The following is a 25,478-nucleotide window of genomic DNA, read 5'->3' on the forward strand; positions in this document are numbered from 1 at the left end:
TCTGCAGTCTGAACATCTCCTGTACTATGATTGCAGTCTCTGACCATCTCTTGTAACATGTCTGCAGTCTCTGACCATCTCTTGTAACATGTCTGCAGTCTGACCATCTCTTGTATCGTGTCTGCAGTCTCTGACCATCTCCTGTACTATGTCTGCAGTCTCTGACCATCTCTTGTAACATGCCTGCAGTCTCTGACCATCTCTTGTATCATGTCTGCAGTCTCTGACGATCTCTTGTATCATGTCTGCAGTCTCTGACCATCTCTTGTATCATGTTTGCAGTCTCTGACCATCTCTTGTATCATGTCTGCTGTCTCTGACCATCTCCTGTACTATGTCTGCAGTCTCTGACCATCTCCTGTATTATATCTCCAGTCTCTGACCATCTCCTGTACTATGTTTGCAATCTCTGACCATCTCCTGTATTATATCTCCAGTCTCTGACCGTCTCCTGTAGTATGTCTGCAGTCTCTGACCATCTCCTGTAGTATGTCTGCAGTCTTTGACCATCTCTTGTATTATGTCTGCAGTCTCTGACCATCTCCTGTAGTATGTCTGCAGTCTCTAACCATCTCCTGTATTATGTCTGCAGTCTCTGACCATCTCCTGTATTATGTCTGCAGTCTCTGACCATCTCCTGTACCATGTCTGCAGTCTCTGACCATCTCTTGTAATATGTCTGCAGTCTCTGACCGTCTTCTGTATTATGTCTGCAGTCTGAACATCTCCTGTACTATGATTGCAGTCTCTGACCATCTCCTGTACTATGTCTGCAGTCTCTGACCATCTCCTGTATTATATCTCCAGTCTCTGACCATCTCCTGTAATATGTCCGCATTCTCTGACCATCTCCTGTGTTATGTCCGCATTCTCTGACCATCTCTTGTAACATGTCTGCAGTCTCTGACCATCTCTTGTAACATGTGTGCAGTCTCTGACCATCTCTTGTAGTATGTCTGCAGTCTCTGACCATCTCCTGTACTATGATTGCAGTCTCTGACCATCTCCTGTACTATGTCTGGGGGCTCTTTCTAACATATTCTCTAACAGAAGCCATCTCTGTGTGCATCAGAGAGACTCCCCTCTAGGTCTCATTAGTGTAAGCTCTTCCTGTATTTTCTTTATTGTTAAAAGATCATGGGAGGATCCCAGGGTAATGAAGAGTTCTTAGGGGAACATCTCTGTGTTTGAGTCATTGCCATAGAAACATTTGTAAAGGGGAGGAGTTGGTAAGATGACCACGCCCACATGGGGGTGCCAGAAGTATTTCTGCACCCAGGCGTCTGTGACCCTAGGATCGGCCCTGCCTATAGGTAAGCCTTATTATAGGCTTACCTATAGGTAAAAATCATACGTGGGAGTTTACCCCCCCTTTTTAGTTCTAGCAAAAAGGCCAAGGCAGAGATGGACTTGTTAAACACTTATTTTGTGTATTTTCTGTAGTAGTTGAATAGGTTGAGAACTTATAACTACCTAGTTGTGAACATTATTTAGCAGGTTTTTTTTTTTTTTAAACTTCAGATAACCTATGTATAACATAGGATTATATGGGATTACTTTAGGAAAACTGTGTATTTAAATGAATACTCTTTTCTGTTACATTATTTTTCATATCTTTAGAATGCTCATAATAACATATCATTTCTTTCCTTAAGGACCTCATACAACACAGCTGTCCTTCCTCTATAATAAATCAATCACCCTCCCTATCTATCAACATTGCTGCCCTGCATACACATATTACCTTGTCCACACGGTCTTTCTGAACTCCATAACGCCCTCCAAAACCTTTGGAATGATCTGTACAGAGAGATAATATTACCAAATCTAAAAATATATACTAAAAAATTTGTAACTAACTTTCAAACTGTTACTGAATATTTTTTTTTATAGTCTGTATTACAAACAAGCTTTTGGGAGATACAGTATCTCACAAAAGTGAGTACTCCCCTCAAATTTTTGTAAATATTTTATTATATCTTTTCATGTGACAACACTGAAGAAATTACACTTTGCTACAATGTAAAGTAGTGAGTGTACAGCTTGTATAATAGTGTAAATGTGCTGTCCCCTCAAAATAACTCAACACACAGCCATTAATGTCTAAACCTCTGGCAACAAAAGTGAGTACACCCCTAAGTGAAAATGTCCAAATTGGGCCCAATTGGCCATTTTCCCTCTCTGGTGTCATGTGACTCGTTAGTGTTACAAGGTCTCAGGTGTGATTGGGGAGTAGGTGTGTTAAATTTGGTGTTATCGCTTTCACTCTCTCATACTGGTCACTGGAAGTTCAACATGGCACCTCATGGCAAAGTACTTTCTGAGGATCTGAAAAAAAGAATTGTTGCTCTACATAAAGATGGCCTAGGCTATAAGAAGATTGCCAAGACCCTAAAACTGAGCTGCAGCACAGTCTCCAAGACCATACAGTGGTTTAACAGGACAGGTTTCACTCAGAACAGGCCTTGCCATGGTCGACCAAAGAAGTTGAGTGCACGTGCTCAGCGTCATATCCAGATGTTGTCTTTGGGAAATAGACGTATAAGTGCTCCCAGCATTGCTGCAGAGGTTGAAGGAGTGGGGGGTCAGCCTGTTAGTGCTCAGACCATACGCCGCACACTGCATCAAATTGGTCTGCATGGCTGTTATCCCAGAAGGAAGCCTCTTTTAAAGATGATGCACAAGAAAGCCCGCAAACAGTTTGCTGAAGACAAGCAGACTAAGGACATGGATTATTGGAACCATGCCCTGTGGTCTGATGAGAACAAGATAAACGTATTTGGTTCTGATGGTGTCAAGCGTGTGGCGGCAACCAGGTGAGGAGTACAAAGACAAGTGTGTCTTGACTAGAGTAAAACATGGTGGTGGGAGTGTCATGGTCTGGGGCTGCATGAGTGCTGCCGGCAGTGGGGAGCTGCAGTTCATTGAGGGAACCATGAATGTCAACATGTACTGTGACATACTGAAGCAAAGCAAGATCCCCTCTCTTCGGAGACTGAGCCACAGGGCAGTATTCCAACATGATAAAGACCCCAAACACACCTCCTCCACCACGATATTGAATGGTCTGAAAACAGACCAAAGTAGTGCAGGAACCTTTGCTAAAGTCGGACCGACGTGTGTCGGACCAGTTAAGTCGGCTCTCATAGGAGCTGTCCTAACTGGTCTGACACAAGTAAGTCAAACTTTGAAAAAGGTTCCTGCACTACTTTGGTCCGTTTTCAGCCCATTCAATATCATTGAAGTCAAATCAAATTGGATTCTCGTCCTAACCCTCCGCCTTGTGACATCCGACATGGAGATTACAGCAGCAGGAAAAGGAATTTATGCCACCTGGGATTGTTTTGATTGGTCAAAGGACAAGTCTGACTATCTCAAAGTCGGAGCAAAATCGTATCCTGTTCATTCAAGTCAGATGGAATTAGGACCGATGTCGTAGGGCAAAGTCGTGTCATACCAGTGTGAACCCGGACTGAGGCTACATTCACACAGTGTTTTGCTACAGATAGAAAGGAACTTGGATATACATTGTGGGCGTCCAGCACCGCTGTGAACAGTCACCAATAGCTGTGGCTGCTGACAACCTGTTATTGAAGTATATGGGATTAAACACAGCAATAAGAATTGGTAGATTCCCATCACTGCCATTCACACTATGGCAAACACCTGTGCAAATGTAGGCTAATGAAACAGGGACTTTCTAAATTGATTTACCTCTGAGGTATTTGAAGTGAAGTGAAATGAAGAGAAGTGAACCTAGGCCTGATTTATTAAAGTGTGATGTAATGTGAAGGGACATGAACGATTTACAAAGTTTTTGTTTTACTAAAGCTTTAATGAGGTCACTGACATGTACGTTACACATCTAACCATGGTTCAAGGGAATTCAAACTTTTCTCTTTGAGGTACACCCAGGTGCACTTCACTTCACCTTACTTCACACTGTAGTAATTCTGGCTTAGGGTGATTGTTACTCATACTTTAGTAAAGCCCAGGTGTACTTTTATCACTTTAGTAAATGAAGCCCCCATTCTGTCCTTGTTGGTGGTGCTAAGTTCCTGTGTATTGCCTATACAGTCCATTACATGACAGATCCTTCTGGTTAAGATGCCCATATAGACTTTCTGCTGAATGATGTAGCCCATGTATAAAGTTACAGTAATCATCTCACCTTGCTGAGAAGAGTGTTGTTCAGTTTGACCTTTGTAATCAAATCCTACTGCAGACTAAAATAAAAAAGCAATTATTTAAACAGGGCAATGTAATGTAAAGAATGTATTTATTTTATATATATATATATATATATATATATATATATGTATATATGTTAAATTTGACTTCATATATGCTGAATATATATAAATTACATTTTGTATATGTATAAATTAAATTAAACATATTTAGAATAATGTAACAAAGCAGTGTTAAGAGCAATGATGATTTGCAAATTGCAGTAGCCTATAGTAAATGATTAGATTTCAGTTTACTTTTGACACGTCAGTGAAGAGAAGATTTCTGGCTTTTGTCTATGATTAACAATATTAATAATTGTACCAATACCGGGAGAGCACCAGCTGTGCTCACAAACGGCTTGCCCATTATCCAGAACTCTTGCCCTAGGGCAGTGATGGCGAACCTTGGCACCCCAGATGTTTTGGAACTACATCTCCCATGATGCTCCTACACTGCAGAGTGCATGAGCATCATGGGAAATGTAGTTCCAAAACATCTGGGGTGCCAAGGTTCGCCATCACTGCCCTAGGGAATCATGGAAGGCTGCCGAATTATCCCTACTGCTGGTTACCTGGAAGGTAAACTCACCTTATCACATCTTTCCTTTTGCACTCCATATTTGCCTCCAAAGCCTTTAGCTGCATCAGTCTGTGAGGAGTGTTTTTCCACTTCTGACCTGTAGTCGTGACCAAGGGCACTCTTGTAAAGAGAAGAAGATATCAGTAAGCTTTAAATGTAAATTGCAAATTGTTTGTTTGCGCAGATAGATTTTAAAGCAGTAGTAAATTCGTTTACAAAAAAAAAATTCTCCTACAAAGCAATATTATAATGTGCTAGTGTGCATTATATACCAGCACATTATGTGAAACTTACCTTAAAACGAAACACTCCAGTGGTGTGCTGTCACTGCTGACAGGGCTTCTATCTTCACCCGGTCTTCCTTCCCGAGTTCGCAGGCTCCGGTCCTTTGAATGGAGGAGCCGCAATGACGTCACATGCGTGCAGGAGTCGTTGTTCACAGCACAGGGTTTTGAAGGAATGGCACAGGTATGTTGTTTCTTCAGAGCGCATGCCCTGGTAACATCACCATCGGCTTCACAAGTAAATATCTTCTAAATGGTGCACATTTAGGAGATATTTACTGTACCTATAGGTAAGCCTTATTATAGGCTTCCCTTTAGGTATAAATCATCAGCCAAGGGAGTTTACTCCCACTTTAAATTGCAAGGTGATAAAAAAATCTCACTTTCAGAAAAACGAAAGGGTCTTTGGCTAAAAAATGGAAATTTTTCTTGGGTGACAGTCGAAGAAAGTGGTTGTTCGGTGGCAATGCTAATTGAGGTTCTAATATTATGAATAACTTCATTATGCCACATTTTGAGAATGGGCAGGTCTATGGATTACGGATGATCATGATTCTGCCAATCTTTATAGTCTTTATCAAGTGGGAGATGGGGCGGTAGGATTGTACATATTTGAGATTACAGTAAGTGAATTTAAAGTAACACTAAACTCTGGTTTAAAAAAAAAATCTATTCAAGTATGAATTTATAACTTTAAAAACTCTCAGCCTCTTCCAAATCTCAGTATTTATTTTTTTGCTGCTTTTATCCAACCTCCTTTAATGCCGCGTACACACGAGCGGACTTTTCAGCATCAAAGGTCTGACGGTCTTTCCGACGAACTTTCGACGGAGTTACAACGGACTTTCGAACGACCGGACTTGCCCGCACACAAACGGACTAAAGTCCGTTCGAAAGTCCGTTGGACTGAACGTGATGATGTACGAAGGGACTAGAATAAGGAAGTTCATAGCCAGTAGCCAATAGCTGCCCTTGCGTCCTTTTTTGTCCGTCGGACTAGCATACAGACGAACGGATTTTTCAACCGGACTCGAGTCCGTCGGAAAGATTTGAAACATGTTTAAAATCTAAAGTCCATCTGATTTTCGACAGAAAAAGTCAGCTGAAGGTCCGATGAAGCCCACACACAGTCAGATTGTCCGACGGATTTGTTCCGTCGGACCAGTCCGGTCAAAAAGTCCGCCCGTGTGTACGCGGCTTTAGAGGGTGGCAAAGTTCATTCTCCATGGTCCCACTGTATGTAGGAATTTAGCTACCCTCTCTTGGTCGCTTTTGAGATTGACTAAATAATATGGTCCTTAGGATTTGTAGTATGCATAGAATGGTGCACATGATTGCAACTAAGGTTCCACTACTGGATGGTGATATATTGAGCCAGCATTCCTGAGTACCAACAGGACTATATGCACTCTCCTTTGCCTTGCTTTTCTTAGAGCGTCCAGAAGTGAGGGGAAAAAAGTTACAAGGAGGCAGTAAAAACAAGCAAGAAACAATGTAGTGATAAAAAAGATTACTAGGACAGCTGTTATTGGGACACGAAGAGTAAAGGAAACCTTCTCAACCTAACAAACAGCTAAAAAAACCTAACAAAGGATGTAACCCTCCCCCACCGTATCCCAAATTGAAAAAACATATTGGGCTAGAGTCCCACTTTAAGAACTTTCATACATTTTAAAGACTCACCTTGTCCATCCTGTCTTTCTCTGTTCCAAATTGTCCTCCATATCCATATGAGGCTTTTGGACCTTCCTGTAACTCCTTCTTCTTTAGTTGCTCATGTTCTTTGGAAACATTGCTTCTTAACTGACTTATACTTCAAGAAAAAATAATAATCAAAAAAAGTTACAGTCTATACATTTTTATATGTTTCATAATTCCTTTAATGTCATGACCATAAACAGCTTAAATCTGCTATTCCAACTTATGTTACACTTGAGCAGTTCTGTCTACGCTTCCATTTTCCTCTGCTGTAGGTGCCAGCTCTTCCGATAAAACATATACATTCCCTACCCATGTGCTTCCCAGTAGGCACAAGGATCATCTTCAACTGGCTCTCTGAATGTAAATCCAGAAATATAGAGACTGCCAATGCTGATCTCTTCTAAAAATGCTAGTTTCCTGGCCATTATGCTGATCCAAAGTTTTAATGCTTTCTTGGCTCTGGGCCAAAAGTTTATTTTCAGCATTATTGTCCTAGGTGAGAACCTAAAAAAAAGACAAAGCCAGAGCTATCCAGGCATCTAGCGCTTTCAAATGTGGTCAGCATTGGGAGCATGTCATGAATATATCTCACAGTACAGGCTTTCATTAAGGCCTCATTCACATGTGTTGACCTGCAACCACATAGATGTCAGATTGGGATCAGCGTCTGTGTCCATGCAGTTGCTACGTCCGAATTGGCATGAATGGGATTGCCTGCAAAGGCATGCATGGAACACTTGTGCATCCCTGTGTGGGTAAACATGGCCATCCATGGGCATCCACTTTATTATGCCCCTGTGTGAATGAGGCCCAAGTCTGGAGAAAATAATGAATGAGTAAAGAGCAGCCTCAGCCAGCTTCGTCCAAAGCCACGCTTCCAAAAGTGTTGCATAAAACACTGGATGGATTTACAGGAGCTTGAGCAGAAACCTTAAAGTGTTACTTAACCCAGGACCCTACATTCGCTATATCTGGTCTCCCACATTACACACAAAATGGAAATGCAATTATTTTAGTAAATATAAACTGCTAAGTACCTTTTCTCATCAGTCTTGTGACTTCTATCAGTGTCTGGTTAAAGCTTGTAGGAGGAGTTTTCATTCTACTCTGACTGTCCTATGAGGCCCTCACCCTCTGTCTGGACAGTGCTGATTGGCCCTGTGCTGATCACATGCACTCTCCCAAGAAAAAAAAAAACATTCTCAATCAAAACACACCAAAACACACCAAACTGAGCATGTGCAGCTTGCCCACAATTGCCTGTACTATCAGGCGATGGATTGGGGACTATGGAAGAGGGGGAGAAACAGAGACGACAGGATCAAATAGCCTTTTTACACAGTGCAGATGATTAACCCCTTAGGTTCCACAGTGAGTTTAACAAGAGTTCTTTACTGCATATACAGACTGATTTTACTGTTGTGGCTTTAGTAACACTTTAAGTTTTATGAGGTTACAATGATATCTATCCTGTCATTACTAGATAACTGGAGAAAAGAGAGCTAAAAAAAAAATACAGAAAACTTGTCGGAGTAAGGGCATCAAGAATTTCAGTGTGTTGGTTTAACTGCAGAAGTGTATGTACAGAACAATACAAATCACTTCCTTGCCTGTGTGCAGTTTTGCAATTAAAGTGTACCAGAAGTTAGAAAAATAAGAACAGCCATTGTTGATAGAAAAGTAGGAACTGATACTGTTGATATGTTTTTGCTTTTGGGGCAATTATTCTAATATTTGCTGTTCTACTTAGTGAGCAAACCAGAAAAAATGTGTATACCGCGCTACCTGATAAGAAAAAAATGTGTAAAAAGCTGCATCATCCATCGTGGACAACTGGAGAAAAGAGAGCTAACTTTATTAGCACACACCCTGCATCATCTATCCTGGATGATGCAGGGTATGTGCTAATAAAGTCAGTTGGTCAACTCCTTCCTGTGTCGTGACCTAAAGTCTGATCAGGAAGAAGACATTACTAATGGAAACATCTGGAAAAGTGGATTTAGACAAGAAAAGTCCTGCCTACTGATCGCCTTATTGGATGGAGCAACCCTGTGTGTTTCTGGCTCTTCACTGAGAAGCCGTGGTGTGACGTTACTTACCATTGAGTGTCAGGCTACCTACAAGCTATCCAAAGCTTGCCGTCTGGTAAGTGTTTAGCACATACGGTGGTGGATCTTCTCACAAGTAGCTGTCTGTGCGATCGATTAACCTCACTTTCATTTGGTCTGAACACTTTTTGGATGATTCCATTCACGGATTCTTTATTTTTATATTTTTCACTGTTGGGACTAATTTTTACCACCCTTTTATGTTTTTGTTTTTTTGGTATTCATAGTGTTCATTCTTTGGGTCCATCACGGATCCTTGGCTTATATTTATCCATATAATTTTCATTTATTGTATTCACTTTTTACAGCACTGCTCACGTTTTTATATTATTATTCTACTTGGTGAGCCTCTGATATGGGTGTTGCTATTTTAAATTAGGCAGGACACAGCAGGATATCAAGGATGGTGCACAAAGGTGTGGATGTGTTGGAAATGCCCACGCATTTTAGGAGTATGGAGACAAAGTCAGAACCCTTTCACCTTTATGTAGTAGGCTCCGTACTCTCTTGGCAATCCTATTGCCACAGACCTCCTTTAATGTCAGCAAGTGGTTAACAATTGGATGCATTGTAAAACCTGATAAATCCTGTTCACTGTAGACTTTGACAGGCTATAGATGATATGATTTTCTTTCCTGCAACCGCTGGTCAGTGTTGATAGGGGAAAGCCTCCCGTGAAGTTATTGTGTTCTCCCAGTGGGGGGGGGTCGGGAGAACACAGTGATTATTGCTAGCAGCTATAACTGCTGGCAATATTGCATCCTAAAAATCAGATAAACTAGATTTGTTGTAGTTGTACCTAAGCTGATTGTACAATCAGCCTGCCCATACATGGTTAGACAAAAGCCTGAATGTGATAGTTTGAGAATAAAAGCTTAGCAATTATGATTGAATGTTAGGGAGTTTTCATACAAAAACACCTATGCAATGCTGATTTATAAAAGAGGGGTATATTATTATTATACAGGTTTTGTATGGTGCCAGCAGTTTGCACAGCAATTTACAAAATGGAGGGAGACAATACAATTCAATACAAATGGTATCACATGACCTTCTATTCTAAAAAGGAGGGCCACATGATACAAAAGGTAATACATGTTAGAGATGAGCTGATGGAGAAAGTAAAAGTACAGTTTATTAGTTAGAAGCAGGATAGGCTTCCCTAAAAAGATGGGTTTTCAGGGTTCACCTAAAGGTAAATACAGTGGAGATTGTATGGAAATATGCAGCAAACTAGGGCTGTGGCACCAAAACAAAAACAAAAAAAAGTATTTCGTTTTAACAATTTCCCATTTCACCACATCCCAAGGGTGCTCTATTGTAGTGGTTCTCAACCTCAGTCCTCAAGTACCCACAATGGCCAATTGTTAGGAACTTCCCTTAGATAAAACAGCTCTTATCAATACCTTGCCATTGATATTGATTTAAAGCAGCTGTGCAAATTAAAGGAAAACCTGAAAACATGGCCGTTAGGGGTACTTGAGGACTGAGGTTGATAACCACTGCTCTATTGGATTGAGATCTGATGACTGTGGAGGCCATTGGAGTACAGAGAACTCATTGTCACGTTAAAGAAACCAGTTTGAGATGATTGGAGCTTTGTGACATGGTGCATTATCTGGCTGGAAGTAGTCATCAGAAGATGGATACACTGTAGTCATAAAGTGATGGACATGATCAGCAACAATACTCAGTTAGGCCATGGCATTTAAACAAGGCTCAATTAGTACTAAGGGTCCCAAACTGTGCCAAGAAAATATCCTCCTCACCATTACACCACCACCACCAGCCTGAACTGTTGATACAAGGCAGGATGGATCCATGCTTTCATGTTGTTTACGCCAAATTCTGACCCTACCATCTGAATGTCGCAGCTGAAATTGAGACCAGGCAACATTTTTCAATCTTCTATTGTCCAATTCTGGTGAGCCTGTGCGAATTGTAGCCTAAGTTTCCTGTTCTTGGCTGACAGGAGTGGCACCCAGTGTGGTTTTCTGCTTCAAGGTTTGATGTTGTGCATTAAGAGATGGTATTCTGTACACCTTGGTTTCAACGAGTGGTTATTTGATCTGCCTATTCTCCCCTGAACTCTGACATCAATAAGGCATTTTCGTCCACAGAATTTCCGCTCACTGGATATTTTCTCTTTTTCGGACCATTCTCTGTAAACCCTAGAGATGGTTGTGCATGAAAATGCCAGTAGAGCATCAGTTTTTGAAATACTCAGACCAGCCCATCTGGCGGCAACAACCATGGCATGTTCAAAGTCACTTAAATCCCCTTTATTCCCATTCTGATGTTCAGTTTGAACTTCAGAAAGTCGTCTTCACCACGTCTAGATGCCTAAATGCATTGAGTTGCTGCTATGTGATTGGCTGATTAGCAATTTGTGTTACCAAGCAATTGAACAGGTGTACAGTGTGTATATCACCTTCTACAGTAATACAGCAAGAAATAGCCAACATCCCACCCAAAACAGCCAGCACCTCTATTCCTTTGTACATATTTTGCAACTTGACAATCTGCCATTATACAAATCGAAACAGCCAGCAAATTATACCACCAACTATAATAAAAAATAGCCAGCAAACATCCACCCTGTACAAACACTGCCAGATGGGTTGCATCCTCTGCCAAAGTTAGCAAGGCAGCAGCCTGGCCCGCCCTTGTGACCATCACAAATAACCAAACCATGGCCCCTTCAGTTTTATTTTTCTATCCATACAGGGTCTGTTCTTTTTTTTTCGTGAGATTGGCAGTTCCAACACACGTACTTTAGCAGGACATAGTCAAATGTCACATTTCCTTTAAAAAAACCCTGTTCTGAGAGATGTGATGAGTAGATAGATGACATTGATGGCCTCTTTCTTGTTGGCACTACTTTCTGAGTTACCATGCCAGAACAAGTCACAGAGCACTTAGAAGTCCCTATATGCATACTTTTTCTGAGTCAGTGAAATAACAAGAGTTAAAATGATAGCCTGGTAACTAAAATGTTAGGAGAGAGCAGCGGTGGCAGGCCTCCATATTTCTCTCATGACAGGTATCTTTTAAAGAAAACTAGACATCCTGCTCAGTTTTGCTTACAAAAGTAGAGAACTTACTTTATATGCTGAGGACGGCCAGATCCTTGAATGGTTTTAGCCCCCCACCTTTGTTCCTCTTCACTGATGTCGTTCTAAGAAAGGTACATTTTAATATAATGAATAGCACTAAAAAGTAGCAATTAAACATCTATTCTTTATTTCTATCAGCATAACAAAATAGCATGTCACTGTTTATTACAATTAAAGCTAAAGACCTTTGGTGTATGAGGCGTGCCCAAAAAGTGTTGACGCAGTAATTGGTGGGAGCTGGCTGTCTGCCAGTTTACCAGCTTGGCCCCTCTCTGTGATTCAGGAGCACTGGCATTGGCTTCTGTGTGAATGAAGCCTGTAAACAGTGTATTCATTAATAGAATGTTGTTATGGTGCAGAATGTTGTTATGGTGCTTTGCGTGGTATTGTATATTTGCAGATCCAGTGGCGGCCCGTCCATCAGGGGCACCGGGGGGCACCGCCCCCTCTCTCCAGGCCATGCCCCCATATGCAATTGATAGAATTATGCATAGCATGAATCTATCCACGGCTGCCGTGACCACCCCCTATTTATGCGTCCGGCCCCTTTCAGGGCACCGGGCGCATGAATTACAGAGGGGCAGTTGAACTTGTGCTGCTCCACCGGCGGCCCAGGGGGGGTTGTTTGCCACCCCCCCCCCCAAAAAAAACCACCAGCCGCCACTGTGCAGGTGAAAAAAACTTGAAATACAAAAATCAAATAAATATGTTTAAGGAGTTGGAGTTCACATTGTGTAAAGATCTATTCACATAATGAGAGCTACAAAAAAAAAGAATCTCTTTATAAAAAGCAAATCGCCAGCTGTAAAAATCCATACCATGCTTACTGCTGCAGCAGCGGCCATGAGCATGCTTTAGCCCCTTGAATGCCAGGACCTACCTTGGTAGACAGGGGGTTATGTATGTAAATGCTCAAATGATTGTGGAAAAACTGTACAGACTCAATTCTAATTAGCTGTAGTCAAGTTGGACATTAGCTGTAGTCAAGTTGGCTTTTCAACACTAAAGGTGACTAGAGGCATTTTAATGTGGACATTTTCAGTAACTTTACAATTTTGCATGAATATTAGACATATGCGATTTGTTTCATAATGAATCGAAATTTGGACAAAATTTTCATTATTTGGATATTGAGAATGAATCCGAATTTCCGAATCACAATAGTAATGAATTTCAATGAGTCAAAAATAAATTATATCAAAACGAATTATCCTAATTCGAAAATGAATTCAAATTTGAAATGGAAACATATTACAATAAATACAGTAAGGTATAAGAGGTGAAATAAAATTGTGATTTCCTACTTAGGCCGCTTTATAGACTAGAATAAAACAGAATATAATATAATATAATATAATGTAATATAATATAATATAATATAATATAATATAATAGAATAGAAAACACAAGAATAGAATTGAACAGAATATAAAAAATAGAGCAGAATAGAATAAAATAGAACAAATATAGCCATCTTCTGAAATTCAAATTTTGAATCAATTTGAAAAAAACCGAATAAACGAAACCTAATACAAATATACTAAACAAATTTCAAAAACGGATCATTCTAACATAAAGAATATGACAAAACAAAATGATTAACTTAACGAACAAATCCAAAACGAAACAAATTTTTCCGTCATCTCTAATGAATATATGTCTGTTCAATATACAGTACAGCAACAGCATTTAAAAAAAATCTATGCCTTTTATAATCAAAGAAAGCAACACCTGAACTTCAAGCAAGTGACATTTCCTAAGCTAAAATGATGTCATCAATCTGCTGCAGGCAGGAGGCTCCTTTTCTCCTGTGATTGCTCTGACTGCAACATCGTAACTTTGTAGTAAGATGAGATGCTCCAACATAAGCTGATCTGTTTAAGGTCCCTTTCACACTGGGGCTTCGGCACCGTCGGTGGTAAAGCGCCTTTTTTTGGCGGCGCTTTACTGTCATTTGCGCAGGGTTAAAAGCACCCCGCTATTGGCCGGAAAAGGGTTAAAATGACCCGCAAAGCGCCGCTGCATTTTGCCGGCGGTTCGGCAGCGGTGCCCATTCATTTCAATGGGCAGGAATGGTATAGGAGCGGTGTATATACTGCTCCAAAGATGCTGCTTGCAGTAGTTTTTTTAACGTCCTGCCAGCGCATCGCCTCAGTGTGAAAGCCCTCCGGGTTTCACACTGAGACTGCAGGGGAGCCATTTTTCAGGCGCTTTACAGGTGCTATTTTTAGCCCAAAAATGCCTGAAAAATGCCCCAGTGTGAAAGAGGTCTTAGACATTTATTAACCACTTGTCGACCAGCTGCCGCAGTTGTATTGCAGCAGAATGGCTCGGCTGGGCGAAACGACCTTATGTAACATCGCTTCACCCTGTGGCCACTAGGCGCGCTCGCCCCCTGCTTGTCCACGGAGCTGATGCGAGTGCCCGGTGGTCGCGATTACCGCCGTCCTCCCGCGATCACTCGGGGCACACGGAGAACCGGCATCTGTGTGTGTAAACACACAGTTTCCGGTTCTCTGAAGGGAGAAGTGACAGATCATCTGTTCATACAGAGTATGAACAGCGATCTATCTCTTCCCCTACACAGTCCCCTCCCCCCTTCAGTTAGAACACACTCTAGGGAACACATTAACTCCTTGATCGCCCCCTAGTGTTAACCCCTTTACCTGCCAGTGACATTTTTACAGTAATCAATACATTTTTATAACACTGATCGCTGTAAAAATGCCAATGGTCCCAAAAGTGTGTCAAAATTGTCCGACGTGTCCGCCATAATGTCGCAGTCACAATAAAAATCGCAGATCGCCGCCATTACTAGTAAAAAATAAATTAATAATAAAAATGCCATGAAACTATTCCCTATTTTGTAGACGCTATAACTTTTGCGCAAACCAATCAATATATTCTTATTGCGACTTTTTTTACCAAAAATATGTAGAAGAATACATATCGGCCCAAATTGAGGAGAAAAATAGTTTTTTTATATATTTTTGGGGGATATTTAATTATAGCACAAAGTTAAAAATATTGCGTTTTTTTTCAAAATTGTCACTCTTTTTTTGTTCATAGCGCAAAAAATAAAAACCGCAGAGGCGATCAAATACCACCAAAAGAAAGCTCTATTTGTGGGAAAAAAAGGACATCAATTTTGTTTGGGTGTAATGTCGCACGACTGTGCAATTGTCAGTTAAAATGACGCAGTGCCGAATTGCAAAAAGTGCTCTGGTCAGGAAGGGGGTAAAATCTTCCGGGGCTGAAGCGGTTAATACAGTCAAGTTCTGTACAGACAAAAAATTTAAATCATTGTGTCATCTCTGAGTCACCATCCCAGTCTAGGAAGCGGATGTTGACCCTGGATGATGCAAAAGATGATGCAAAGCAAGATGAAGACCCTGGTGATTGGGCAATGTGATCTCTAAAAGAGAGAGAATGAAAACCTTTAGTGTTATTGCCACTATAACTTTCAGCTCCACCCAGCAGCAGCTTGCCATAGATTTTGTCAGTGGGGTTGGACGCCGTACTTTTCTTCCCCAGGTGCACTAAAATGCTGGGAGGAACACACAGCAGTTAGCTGCTAGACAGCCCCATGTGCACAAGGCAAAAAGAATAATAATATAGAAACAAAATGAGCACTGGAATAGGCACTCAATGATTACCCCATAAATCGCCTACAGAGATTATAATAGTAATTATAAGGTTGAATGGTCTAAACGATGGGAGTATATCGGTAAATATGCAACTTAAAAAACTGAGTTAAAAGGCCTGATTTGAACTCAACCACCTACATAGAATGCAAATAACGCTACTTACTGGACTGTAATACATTTACATTTTATTAATCAGAAATATAACAAACGATAAATAACTGCAAATTGTGTAATGCATTAAAATGGTACCAAAACCCACATCATACACACCTAAAAACATGCATCCACCTCTCTCACTGTATACAAAATACTCAGTGAGCCCCTACAAACATCATTACAGATGATTTAGCCAATCAAATAATCAAAGTTAGTAATGGTGATCCCATGCATGGTAGATAAATGAAACGATGGAGACAAAGAGTTCAATGCATTGTAATGCAAAAGGAAGACAAGCCAATAGCCATTCAATGATAATGTCCTTGTGAAAAAAGATGATAAAAATCAAAACTCTAAGGTGCCAGGTGAAGGAACAGGTAGAGAAACATGGAACCCTGGTTAACTCATATTGTGAGAACTCCCATAGTGGTAAGAGAGAGATGAATTAATGTGGTCCAGAGGAGGGTGAATTTTCACTAAATAAGCAAAGTCAATTGATATCTAGATCTGTATGGTCCTGTAGTTGGACCAAGGTGTATTTTGTGAACATAGCCTCCCTCGCACATCAATGCATAGTCAAGTAAACCATTTCATTGGCTGCCTTGGAAGAGAGTCCTCAAAGTAACTGAATATGACCCAAGAGTCACAAAGTCAATGGCTGTGCTTATAGAGGCATGCATGCAAGTTTTGTATACTTATCCATCCAGTGGTTCATGGAAATGTAGACCCATTGTTCTCATGCAGGGGAATGTGCTCCCTGGATACGCATGGCCGTGCACCAACGGATCACCACTGGGGCAGAGAAAGAAGGTAGATGCCAGAAACACCTGGCCAGTTTCGCCGGATACAGGCCGGCTGCTTCAGAGGCAAAGTGGTGAGAGGTTTGCAACCACTATAAGGTGGCCATAGATGGATCAAATTTTATCTGGTTTAGCAGGGACCGGCCAAATTTTGATCCATGTGTGGCCACTTCAGTTGAAGAGAAGACAATCTGCCGATCGACTTCTGTTTCACTGACCTGTTGGATGAAATCCGCACGTTCAGCAGCTGCAGCCATTGGCCATTAATCTGTGTATTCTGACAGGGGGGTGGGTCTCCCTGTTGTTAGAATACAACAGTGGGGAAGATTTCTACATCCTTCTCGATTGGGTAGATGGGAGAATTTGTTCACTTTTGTTTCTTGCAGCCACTGGCAAAACAAAAAAAAACAGAACCATGTACGGCCAGCTTTAGCCTGGATGACTGGTTCCCTCTCTCACAATTTATCCTGACTCGTTTTCTAGTTTGTTAATCTGCTACCAACTTTGCTACCTTTGCAGCCTGCACCAAACTCTGCCTTCATTGCTATTAGGGGGCAAATAAAGTGAGACGTTGTTGCTTGAAGTATACACTGATTAATCTTCTTTTGCACCAACCTCTGACCTGGCCAACTTCAACTTAGACGCTTTGTGTTTTGATCTTTGGCTTTTGATGTCTTCTGGCACTTCGGTAATCTTTCAGTAAGGCTGTGGTTCTATCTCCCCTGGTATTATTATATTGTAGTGCATAAATCCTGGGGCATCCAAGTATGGGAAAAATGTGTCTTACTTCCTTAAAATTATTTAAGGTAGATGAGGAGTACCGATTGAACAGTTACTGCATAGTGGTAGTAGCTGCAATTTTTATATTGGGGTAAGCAAGAATAAGTGTGGTTGCAGTAGTCTAAAAAAAAAAAAAAGATAACAGACTGAAATAATCCTGTGGGTATACCTCCCTGCCTCCCTGTCCCCAAAGAATACTTAAAAAACTATTACAATAAATCCTCTTGGTCCATGCAACAGTTTTAGTCTCTAGTCATAGAAACTAACTGAGCTAGCTGAAATCAACATAGATTAAAAGTAACGTAAAATAGATACAGTATATTGCCTAAAATAACGAATTCATAGCAGTTTGACTTACCACAAAATCTGGATCAGTTTCCCAGTCATCTCCACCATCATTCTGAGTTACTGAAACGTTGTGTCCCGCAGCTGCCTTCCACATCTGTTGTAAAAACACATATATGATAGAGACGTTATTGTATATTACCAGATAAATCTCATAAAGCAACAAAAATATCTTTTGAATACGTTAGTTTTGGATGAGGAAGAGTTAAAAACTCTGTCAGTATTCCTACTAGATTCAGCACCATTTCCTGTCCTGTAGTTATAAATACTCCAGTAAAGTTCTGTTAGAAATGAAGACCATTTTCTTATTTTCTTATTTTTTTTAATTTAAGGGTACGTACTGAACTTCTTCTACATATATTTAGAAACATAGTAATCTGTTGGGGCTTATCAACACAGTTAATTGCTAAGATATTCCACTAGGAACAATTTTTTTTATATTAAAATGAAATTCTGGTAAAATTTTCCCTAATACTATATCCTTTTTTAAACTGGGCCGATGTTAATATGGAGTTGTTAATTGCAACTTTTGACTCTTTTCCTTTCTTTTGTATTTTTGCTGAAACTCAATAAATACATATTCAACCTAAAATAGTCTAATGTTTCCCAACAATTTAACTAATCTCCTTAAATTAGGATAAGAAATTCATTACATAGGCAAATGCATGTCTGAAATGATCTTCCTTGCCCATTTCATGTGGTTTTTCCAACAGGAGAGTATCCCTGTCCACATTCACTACCAGTTTGATATTCTGTTCTAGTCTAACCCTATCAACAGTTTTTTATAAATATTTTTAGAATTATTACAGATTGTGACCTACAATCTTCTAATACAGTGGTCTTCAAACTGTGGCCCAGGGGCCAGATGCAGTCCTTCGCTTGCTTTTATCTGGCTATTGGGGCTTAATTTTATTCACTGAAACCAATTATGGGGCATAATCCCCCCCCCACTGGCTCCAATGATGGGGCACTATTCCTCCCACTAACACCAATGATGGGGCACAATTCCTCCCACTGACACCAATGATGAGGTACTATTCCTCCCAATGACACCAATGATGGGGGACTATTCCTCCCACTGATACCATTGATGGGGCACTATTCCCCCCACTGATACCATTGATGGGGCACTATTCCTCCCACTGATACCAATGATGGGGCACTATTCCTCCCACTGACACCAATGATGGGGCACTATTCCTCCCACTGACACCAATGATAGGGCATAATTCCTTCCACTGATACCAAAGATGGGGCATTGTTTCCCCCCCCCGTCTTTGGTACCTTTTCTACTCCCACTGGTCACAGTGTGGCCCCCTTAAAATCTGAAGGACAGTAAACTGGCCCCTTGTTTAGAAAGTTTGGAGACCCCTGCTCTAATGGATTATAAGTGTGCCTAATTCTCATAAACACACCTTTGGGTATGTTATTAACCGAAAATGGGTGATGACAACTCATTGGAACAATGGAAATATAACAATTAAGATCAGTTAGCTTAAAATAATATGTTGCATGTAACTTATATGTAACCTTAAATAGTTTACGCCAAAATATGAACCATTTGTTTCCCAATATCCAAGGTTAATTCCATCCCCTCATAATTTAATGCTTCTAATACTGTTATATCTCCATCCCAGATAAAAAATAAAATATATCATCAATATATCTTTTCCTGACAGATAAACAAGGAATAAGATTCTTAAAAAAACACATTCTCCTCCCATTTGGCAATAAATTAATTGGTTGGGAGTGAATGTGGCTCCCATATTTAAATGTTCTATTTAAGGATAACATCTAGGCAGTAGTTTGAGAGTATGACATCTGCTACAGCATGCTGTGTGAATAAAAACCAGATTGCATGCTTTTATTATGATTGGATGTATCTATCAACATCAATATGCTCCATTAATCTGCTGTAGTACCCCACATTACATTTGTTCTAATAAAGTAACTACTATTTATAGTGCAGGAGGAAGTGTAGAAAATGCTGTTTCCTTTATTCAGAATGAAATCTATGTAAGCATTTGTTCTAGATTATTGTGAACATTGAATAGAGTGTATGACTCAAGCTAATTCTTACAACTACTTCTACAATAGCTACTGATTTAAGTAAGTAAACCATTTTTAAGGTAAAACTGCATTTAATAGTGGGCCAGTAAAACTAAATCCTAGCTTGCCTCAATAAATGCTGCTGACTACCCAAAACCAACATTTAATTGATAGACATGCAATCATTTCAATGCACAGGCAACAAACAGTGACTCAAAAGGAAAAAGGACACTGTTTACAACAGTTTACAGTCTACTAGCATAAGTGAAAGGTCCATAAGATGTTGTTATGCTGGTCTTGCTGGGTTGCCCAAATAACATTTGAAAATATTTACAGTATGTAGAATGTACATTTTTTTGAGCTTATTAGAATAAAGATATCTGCACGGATTTTTTGTGGGTACTCCGGTTTCCTCCCACACTCCAAAGACATTCTGGTAGGTTCTTTGGCTCCTGTCTAAATTGGCCCTGGTATGTGTATGTATGAATGTGAGTTAGGGACCTTAGATTGTAAGCTCCCTGAGGGCAGGAACTGATGTGATTGTACAATATATGTAATGTGCTGCATAAATTGTTGGCGCTAAATAAGGACAAGAAAACCAAAAAGATCTTTACCTCTTCATACACTAAAGAAAAAAGGGCCCTCAAGGTACTGCCTCTTACGAATACATATACAGAGTTTCCATATATATTATTTTAAAAAATGAAAAAAGGGTGAGGAGGAGTGGGATGGGAGCTTGTCAGAGCTGGGCTCAGCCCTTACTTCTCTGAGCTGGCCGCTCAGCTGTCGGCTAATTGCCAGCTCCCATCTCTCTCCACAGTTACCCAGCTGTTATTGATTCTGCTCGTCAGTCCTGCCTACTTAAAGTGGTCCAGCTCACTTGATCTCTGCCTTCGCCTTTGTCAACATCACAGAGACTTTCTGCTGCGTTCCCGTTGAAGACTTGCTCGGCTGACGTCCCTTCTGGCTCCTGATCCTGCTTGCTGTACTACTATGTTTATCTCCGGCTCTCTGACTACCCGATCTGGTTACTGAACTCTGGCTTGTTTTTGACCATGCTTACTCTGTTTACCATTTTATTATTATTATTAAACAAGTGTGATTTAACTATACTTCTGTCTCGGTCTGATTCATGGTTCCTGATAGAGCTCTCGGGAAATACAATATCTTTAACTCAAAAATAAAAAACCTGATTCTGCTCAACCATCACAATAAACTATTTTACACCACTCACTGCATGAAAGTACAAAAAAATATTTATTGGTATCAACACAAATAAAAAAATGAAAAATCAACATCAAAATCAGTATCATTCAACCAATGACATACATACAGGTAAAACACCATGTCCACCTCTTATAAACATGTGGATATGACCACAAATGTAACAAATTTATGGAGATATATTATAGTATCACCCCTTGGCTCATACTGCTTCCCCAGAGGGATGCACGTATATGTCTGTGTGCAAAACCAAAATATTTGGCTAGTATCATGTAGTAAGGTTATTCATCTCATTCACTGGATTGCTCCACAATCAGGTCTGTATGCTGACAAGGCTAAAAGGAAATGCCAAAGTTCATGCTGGAAGATGACAAAGATGAATAATGGTAGGGTAGCCGAGAAAAGTTGGTAATAACAGTGGTCCAGAGGAGGTACAGTGCCTTGAAAAAGTATTCATATCCCTTGAAAATTTTTCATGTTACAACCAAAAACGTAAATGTATTTTATTGGGATTTTATGTGATAGACCAGCACAAAAGCGGCACATAATTGTGAAGTGGAAGGAAAATAATAAATGGTTCTCAATTTTTTTTACAAATAAATATGTGAAAAGTGTGGCGTGCATTTGTATTCAGCCCTCCTGAGTCAATAGTTTGTAGAACCACCTCTCTCTGCAATTACAGCTGCAAGTCTTTTGGGGTATGTCTCTACCCAGGGCTTTTTTTCTGCGGGAACGGGGGGAAACGCAGTTCCGGCACCTCCAGCACAGAATGTATGCAATGGTAAGGGGTACTATAGTATGCTGGAGGGACTACTGATGCTGGCTGCTGGGGGATCTATGGTCGCTGGGGGGGGGGTCTATTGTTGTAGGGGGTCTAGTGTTGCTGGGGAAGTTTATTGTTGCTGGTGGATAATCTATTGTTGTGGGAGGGGGGGTTACTTGTTGCTGGAAGGGATCTACTGTTGAGGGAGGGGTCTATTGTTGCTGGCGGTTGGGAAATCTATTATTGCTAGTGGGGGCCTCTTGTTGCTGGGGGTATGTTATTGAATGGGGGTTGTCTATTGTTTTTGGCTGCAGGGGATCTATTTTATTGCTTTTCTTGTTATCAGTATAAAATTCTATACAAATGACTTGTTTCTGTATTCCCTGGAAGGGAGGGTACTGGGGGGTGGGTAGGGGGTGGAACCCAAGGTCGGTGCTAAGAGGTGTGTAGGGGGCGGAGATAAGGGGTGATTTGAAAAGGAGGGAGTTCCTGCACCTATTCCCTGAGAAAAAAAGCCCTGTCTCTACCAGCTTTGCACATCTAGAGAGTGAAATTTTTGCCCATTCTGTCAGATTGGATGGAGAGCGTCTGTGAACAGCAATTTTCCAGTCTTGCCACAGATTTACATTTGGATTTAGGTCTGGACTTTGACTTGGCTATTCTAACACATGAATATGCTTTGATCTAAACCATTCCATTGTAGCTCTGGCTGCAGGGGCATTGCTAGGTCTACAAAAGATCTGGGGCTAGAGCCCATAACAGCATAGTAAAGAAAGTCATACGTTTGGGCGGGCATACACGTGTATATAAAGTAATATACGTGTGTGTGTGTATATATCTCCAGAGAGCCCCCCCTTGTATCAGGGTCCCCAGAGAGCCTCCCCCTTGCATCAGGGTCCCCACAGAGCCTCCCCCTTGCATCAGGGTCCCCAGAGAGCCTCCCCAGAGAGCCTCCCCCTTGCATCAGGGTCCTCAGAGAGCCCCCCACTTACATCAGGGTACCTAACAGCCTCCCTTTCGGGAACCCCTGCAGAGACTCGGGGCTATGGGTCCCAGATTCGGGGCTATAGCCGTAAAAGCCACCCCCTAGCGATGCCACTGTCTGGCTGTATGTTTAGTGTCATTGTCCTGCTGGAAGCTGAACCTCTGTCTAAGTCTCAAGTTTTTTGCAGACAGGTTTTCTTCTAAGATTGCCCTGTACTTGGCTCCATCCATATTCCCATCAACTCTGACCAGCTTCCCTGTCCCTGCTGAAGAAAGCATGCCCACAACATGATGCTGCCACCACCATGTTTCACGGTGGGGATGGTATGTTCAGGGTGATGTGCATTGTTAGTTTTCTGCCACACGTAGCCTTTTGCTTTTAGGCCACAAAATTCAATGTTGGTCTCATCTGACCAGAGCACCTTCTTCCACATGTTTGCTGTGTCCTCCACATGGCTTCTCATAAACTGCAAACATGACGTCTTATGGTTTTCTTTCAACAATAGCTTTTTTCTTGCCACTCTTCCATAAAGGCCAGATTTGTGGAGTGCACGACCAATAGTTGTCCTGTGGACAGATTCTCCCACCTGAGCTGTGGATCTCTGCAGCTCCTCTAGAGTTACCATGCGCCTCTTGGCTGCTTCTCTGATAAATGCTCTCCTTTCCCAGCCTGTCAGTTTAGGTGGATGGCCATGTCTTGATAGGCTTGCAGTTGTGCCATACTCTTTCCATTTTCAGATGATGGGTTGAACAGTGCTCCATGAGATGTTCAAAGCTTGGGATATTTTTCTATAATGTAACCCTGCTTTAAACTTCTCCACAACTTTATCCTTGACCTGTCTGGTGTGTTCCTTGGCCTAAAGTTCTCTAACAAACCTGTGAGGGCTTCGCAAAACAGCTGTATTTATACTGATAATAAATTACACACAGGTGGACCCTATTTACTAATTAGGTGACTTCTGAAGGCAATTGGTTCCACTAGATTTTAGTTAGGGGTATCAAAGTAAAGGGGACTAAATACAAATGCACACCACACATTTCAGATATTTATTTGTAAAAAAATGTGAACACCATTTATCATTTTCCTTCTACTTTACACTTTATGCTGGTCTATTACATAAAATTTCAATAAAATACATTTACATTTTTGGTTGTAACATGACAAAATGTGGAAAATTTCAAGGGATATGAATACTTTCTCAAGGCACTGTATAATGACCAGGATTGATGTGGTATGATGTTAAATGAATATTATCACATAGTCAGCTGTTAATGCATACCAGGTCCTAAATTGCCTCCCTCACATTGCACTGTTGACCTGTGATAAGTCACATGACAAATTCAACCTACCAATCCCGATTTGTAATCCACAGTAGGAGTACACATACTATGCCATAAAGGTAAGTATGAATATCAAGTGGTCAAAATCAAGAGATGCACAATGGAATAACCTGACCGGTCTCCCGGTCTCCACTGGCTGCTTCAGAGGCAAAAACGAATGCCATTCTTTAGATCTGCAAAGCATTGTAGAGTTTTACCAAAGCAGATATCTACTGTATATTTCTCTTTCACCCCAAATCCTCAAAAACAAGGGATTTGTTCCTCAATTTAGGATAGTGGGCAGAGCCATACAAACCATGCCTTTCTGCCCTTTGTCCAGCTGTACATGACAAACAGCTTATTTATGCTAACCCTTGAAAATTGTTATTCTTTGCCTAGGTCCTTCATGATGATAAATAAGCTTACATACAGAAAAGCTGAGAAAGCTTCTATTGCATCAAACAAGGTGACCTTTTTCCTGCTTGCTATAGGATAACACAAACAGGAGCAAAAATGTAAATTTCTCCATGTTTTATGGAAAAAGTAAAAACAGCCAACACAACACTAGATTTCTTTCACAGAAGAGTTGTAGGATTTCTACAGTTGCTAGCCATTTCCTTTTAATTAAATGCACAGTCATATTGCTACCGAGCTGCCATTTCTGTAAATTACAAATAGAGGAAAGTATAACATGACCTAAAACCTTAGTGGAAACAATTAAATAAATGCACAAGCTGCATAAAAAGCAATGATAGTTTGACATGTAGGAGTCATATCACCTGTCCCTAGCATTTCTTATACCAGAACTGCACTATACCATGGCTCTAGTCTTGTTTTCTATACTCCATGTAATTATATTTTATAATTCAGCAAAACACTGCATTAACTAATATTTTGATATAATCCCAATACAATTTTATAGGAAAACATTACATTCTAACCGGCCGTGTCTTCATAAACTATTTTTTCCATCTTCAAGGAATAGACTAATACAATGCCATGAAATTGGAATCTTGGCAGCTACTAACAATGAGTTTTAGTCTACAGGTATCTGTAAAAACAGGCCTATTTTCTTGATCCCTCAATAACTATTTGTAGATCACAGCAAACAGGTTCAGTGGAACTCACTTAGGCTCTATGTACACTTGACAACTCCAAAGTTGCACCAACTTTGCAGAGCAACTCTTATGCAACTTTCTATACACATTCAGGTAAGCAGGATTGCTCCTTTATGCACTGAGGTGTGCATTCTATTCCTTTCCACCTCTGCTGGTGACGGGATATCATCTCTATCAATTTACCATCTTTTGTTGGCAGATTTATATTGACTTTTAGGACATTTGAGTGGCGCTGTATTTTATATAATGTTAGCTGGCTGTCACACTGATC

General features: G+C 40.6%; 1 protein-coding gene across 1 annotated transcript in view; it reads right to left on the reverse strand.

Annotated features, from left to right (window-relative positions):
- LOC141131682 (src substrate cortactin-like) overlaps nt 1-25,478 on the reverse strand; it is a 100,397-nt gene that overhangs the window by 74,448 nt on the left and 471 nt on the right. Inside the window, exons 2-7 of the mRNA XM_073619234.1 lie at nt 17,763-17,846; nt 12,010-12,083; nt 6,780-6,909; nt 4,822-4,932; nt 4,172-4,226; nt 1,745-1,800 (exon numbers count right to left, since the gene is read on the reverse strand). Coding sequence (XP_073475335.1) covers nt 1,745-1,800; nt 4,172-4,226; nt 4,822-4,932; nt 6,780-6,909; nt 12,010-12,083; nt 17,763-17,846 — 510 coding nt within the window. The remainder of the gene's footprint in view (nt 1-1,744; nt 1,801-4,171; nt 4,227-4,821; nt 4,933-6,779; nt 6,910-12,009; nt 12,084-17,762; nt 17,847-25,478) is intronic.

The sequence above is a fragment of the Aquarana catesbeiana genome, linkage group LG03, assembly GCF_042186555.1.
Source record: "Aquarana catesbeiana isolate 2022-GZ linkage group LG03, ASM4218655v1, whole genome shotgun sequence".
Lineage (NCBI taxonomy): Eukaryota > Metazoa > Chordata > Amphibia > Anura > Ranidae > Aquarana > Aquarana catesbeiana.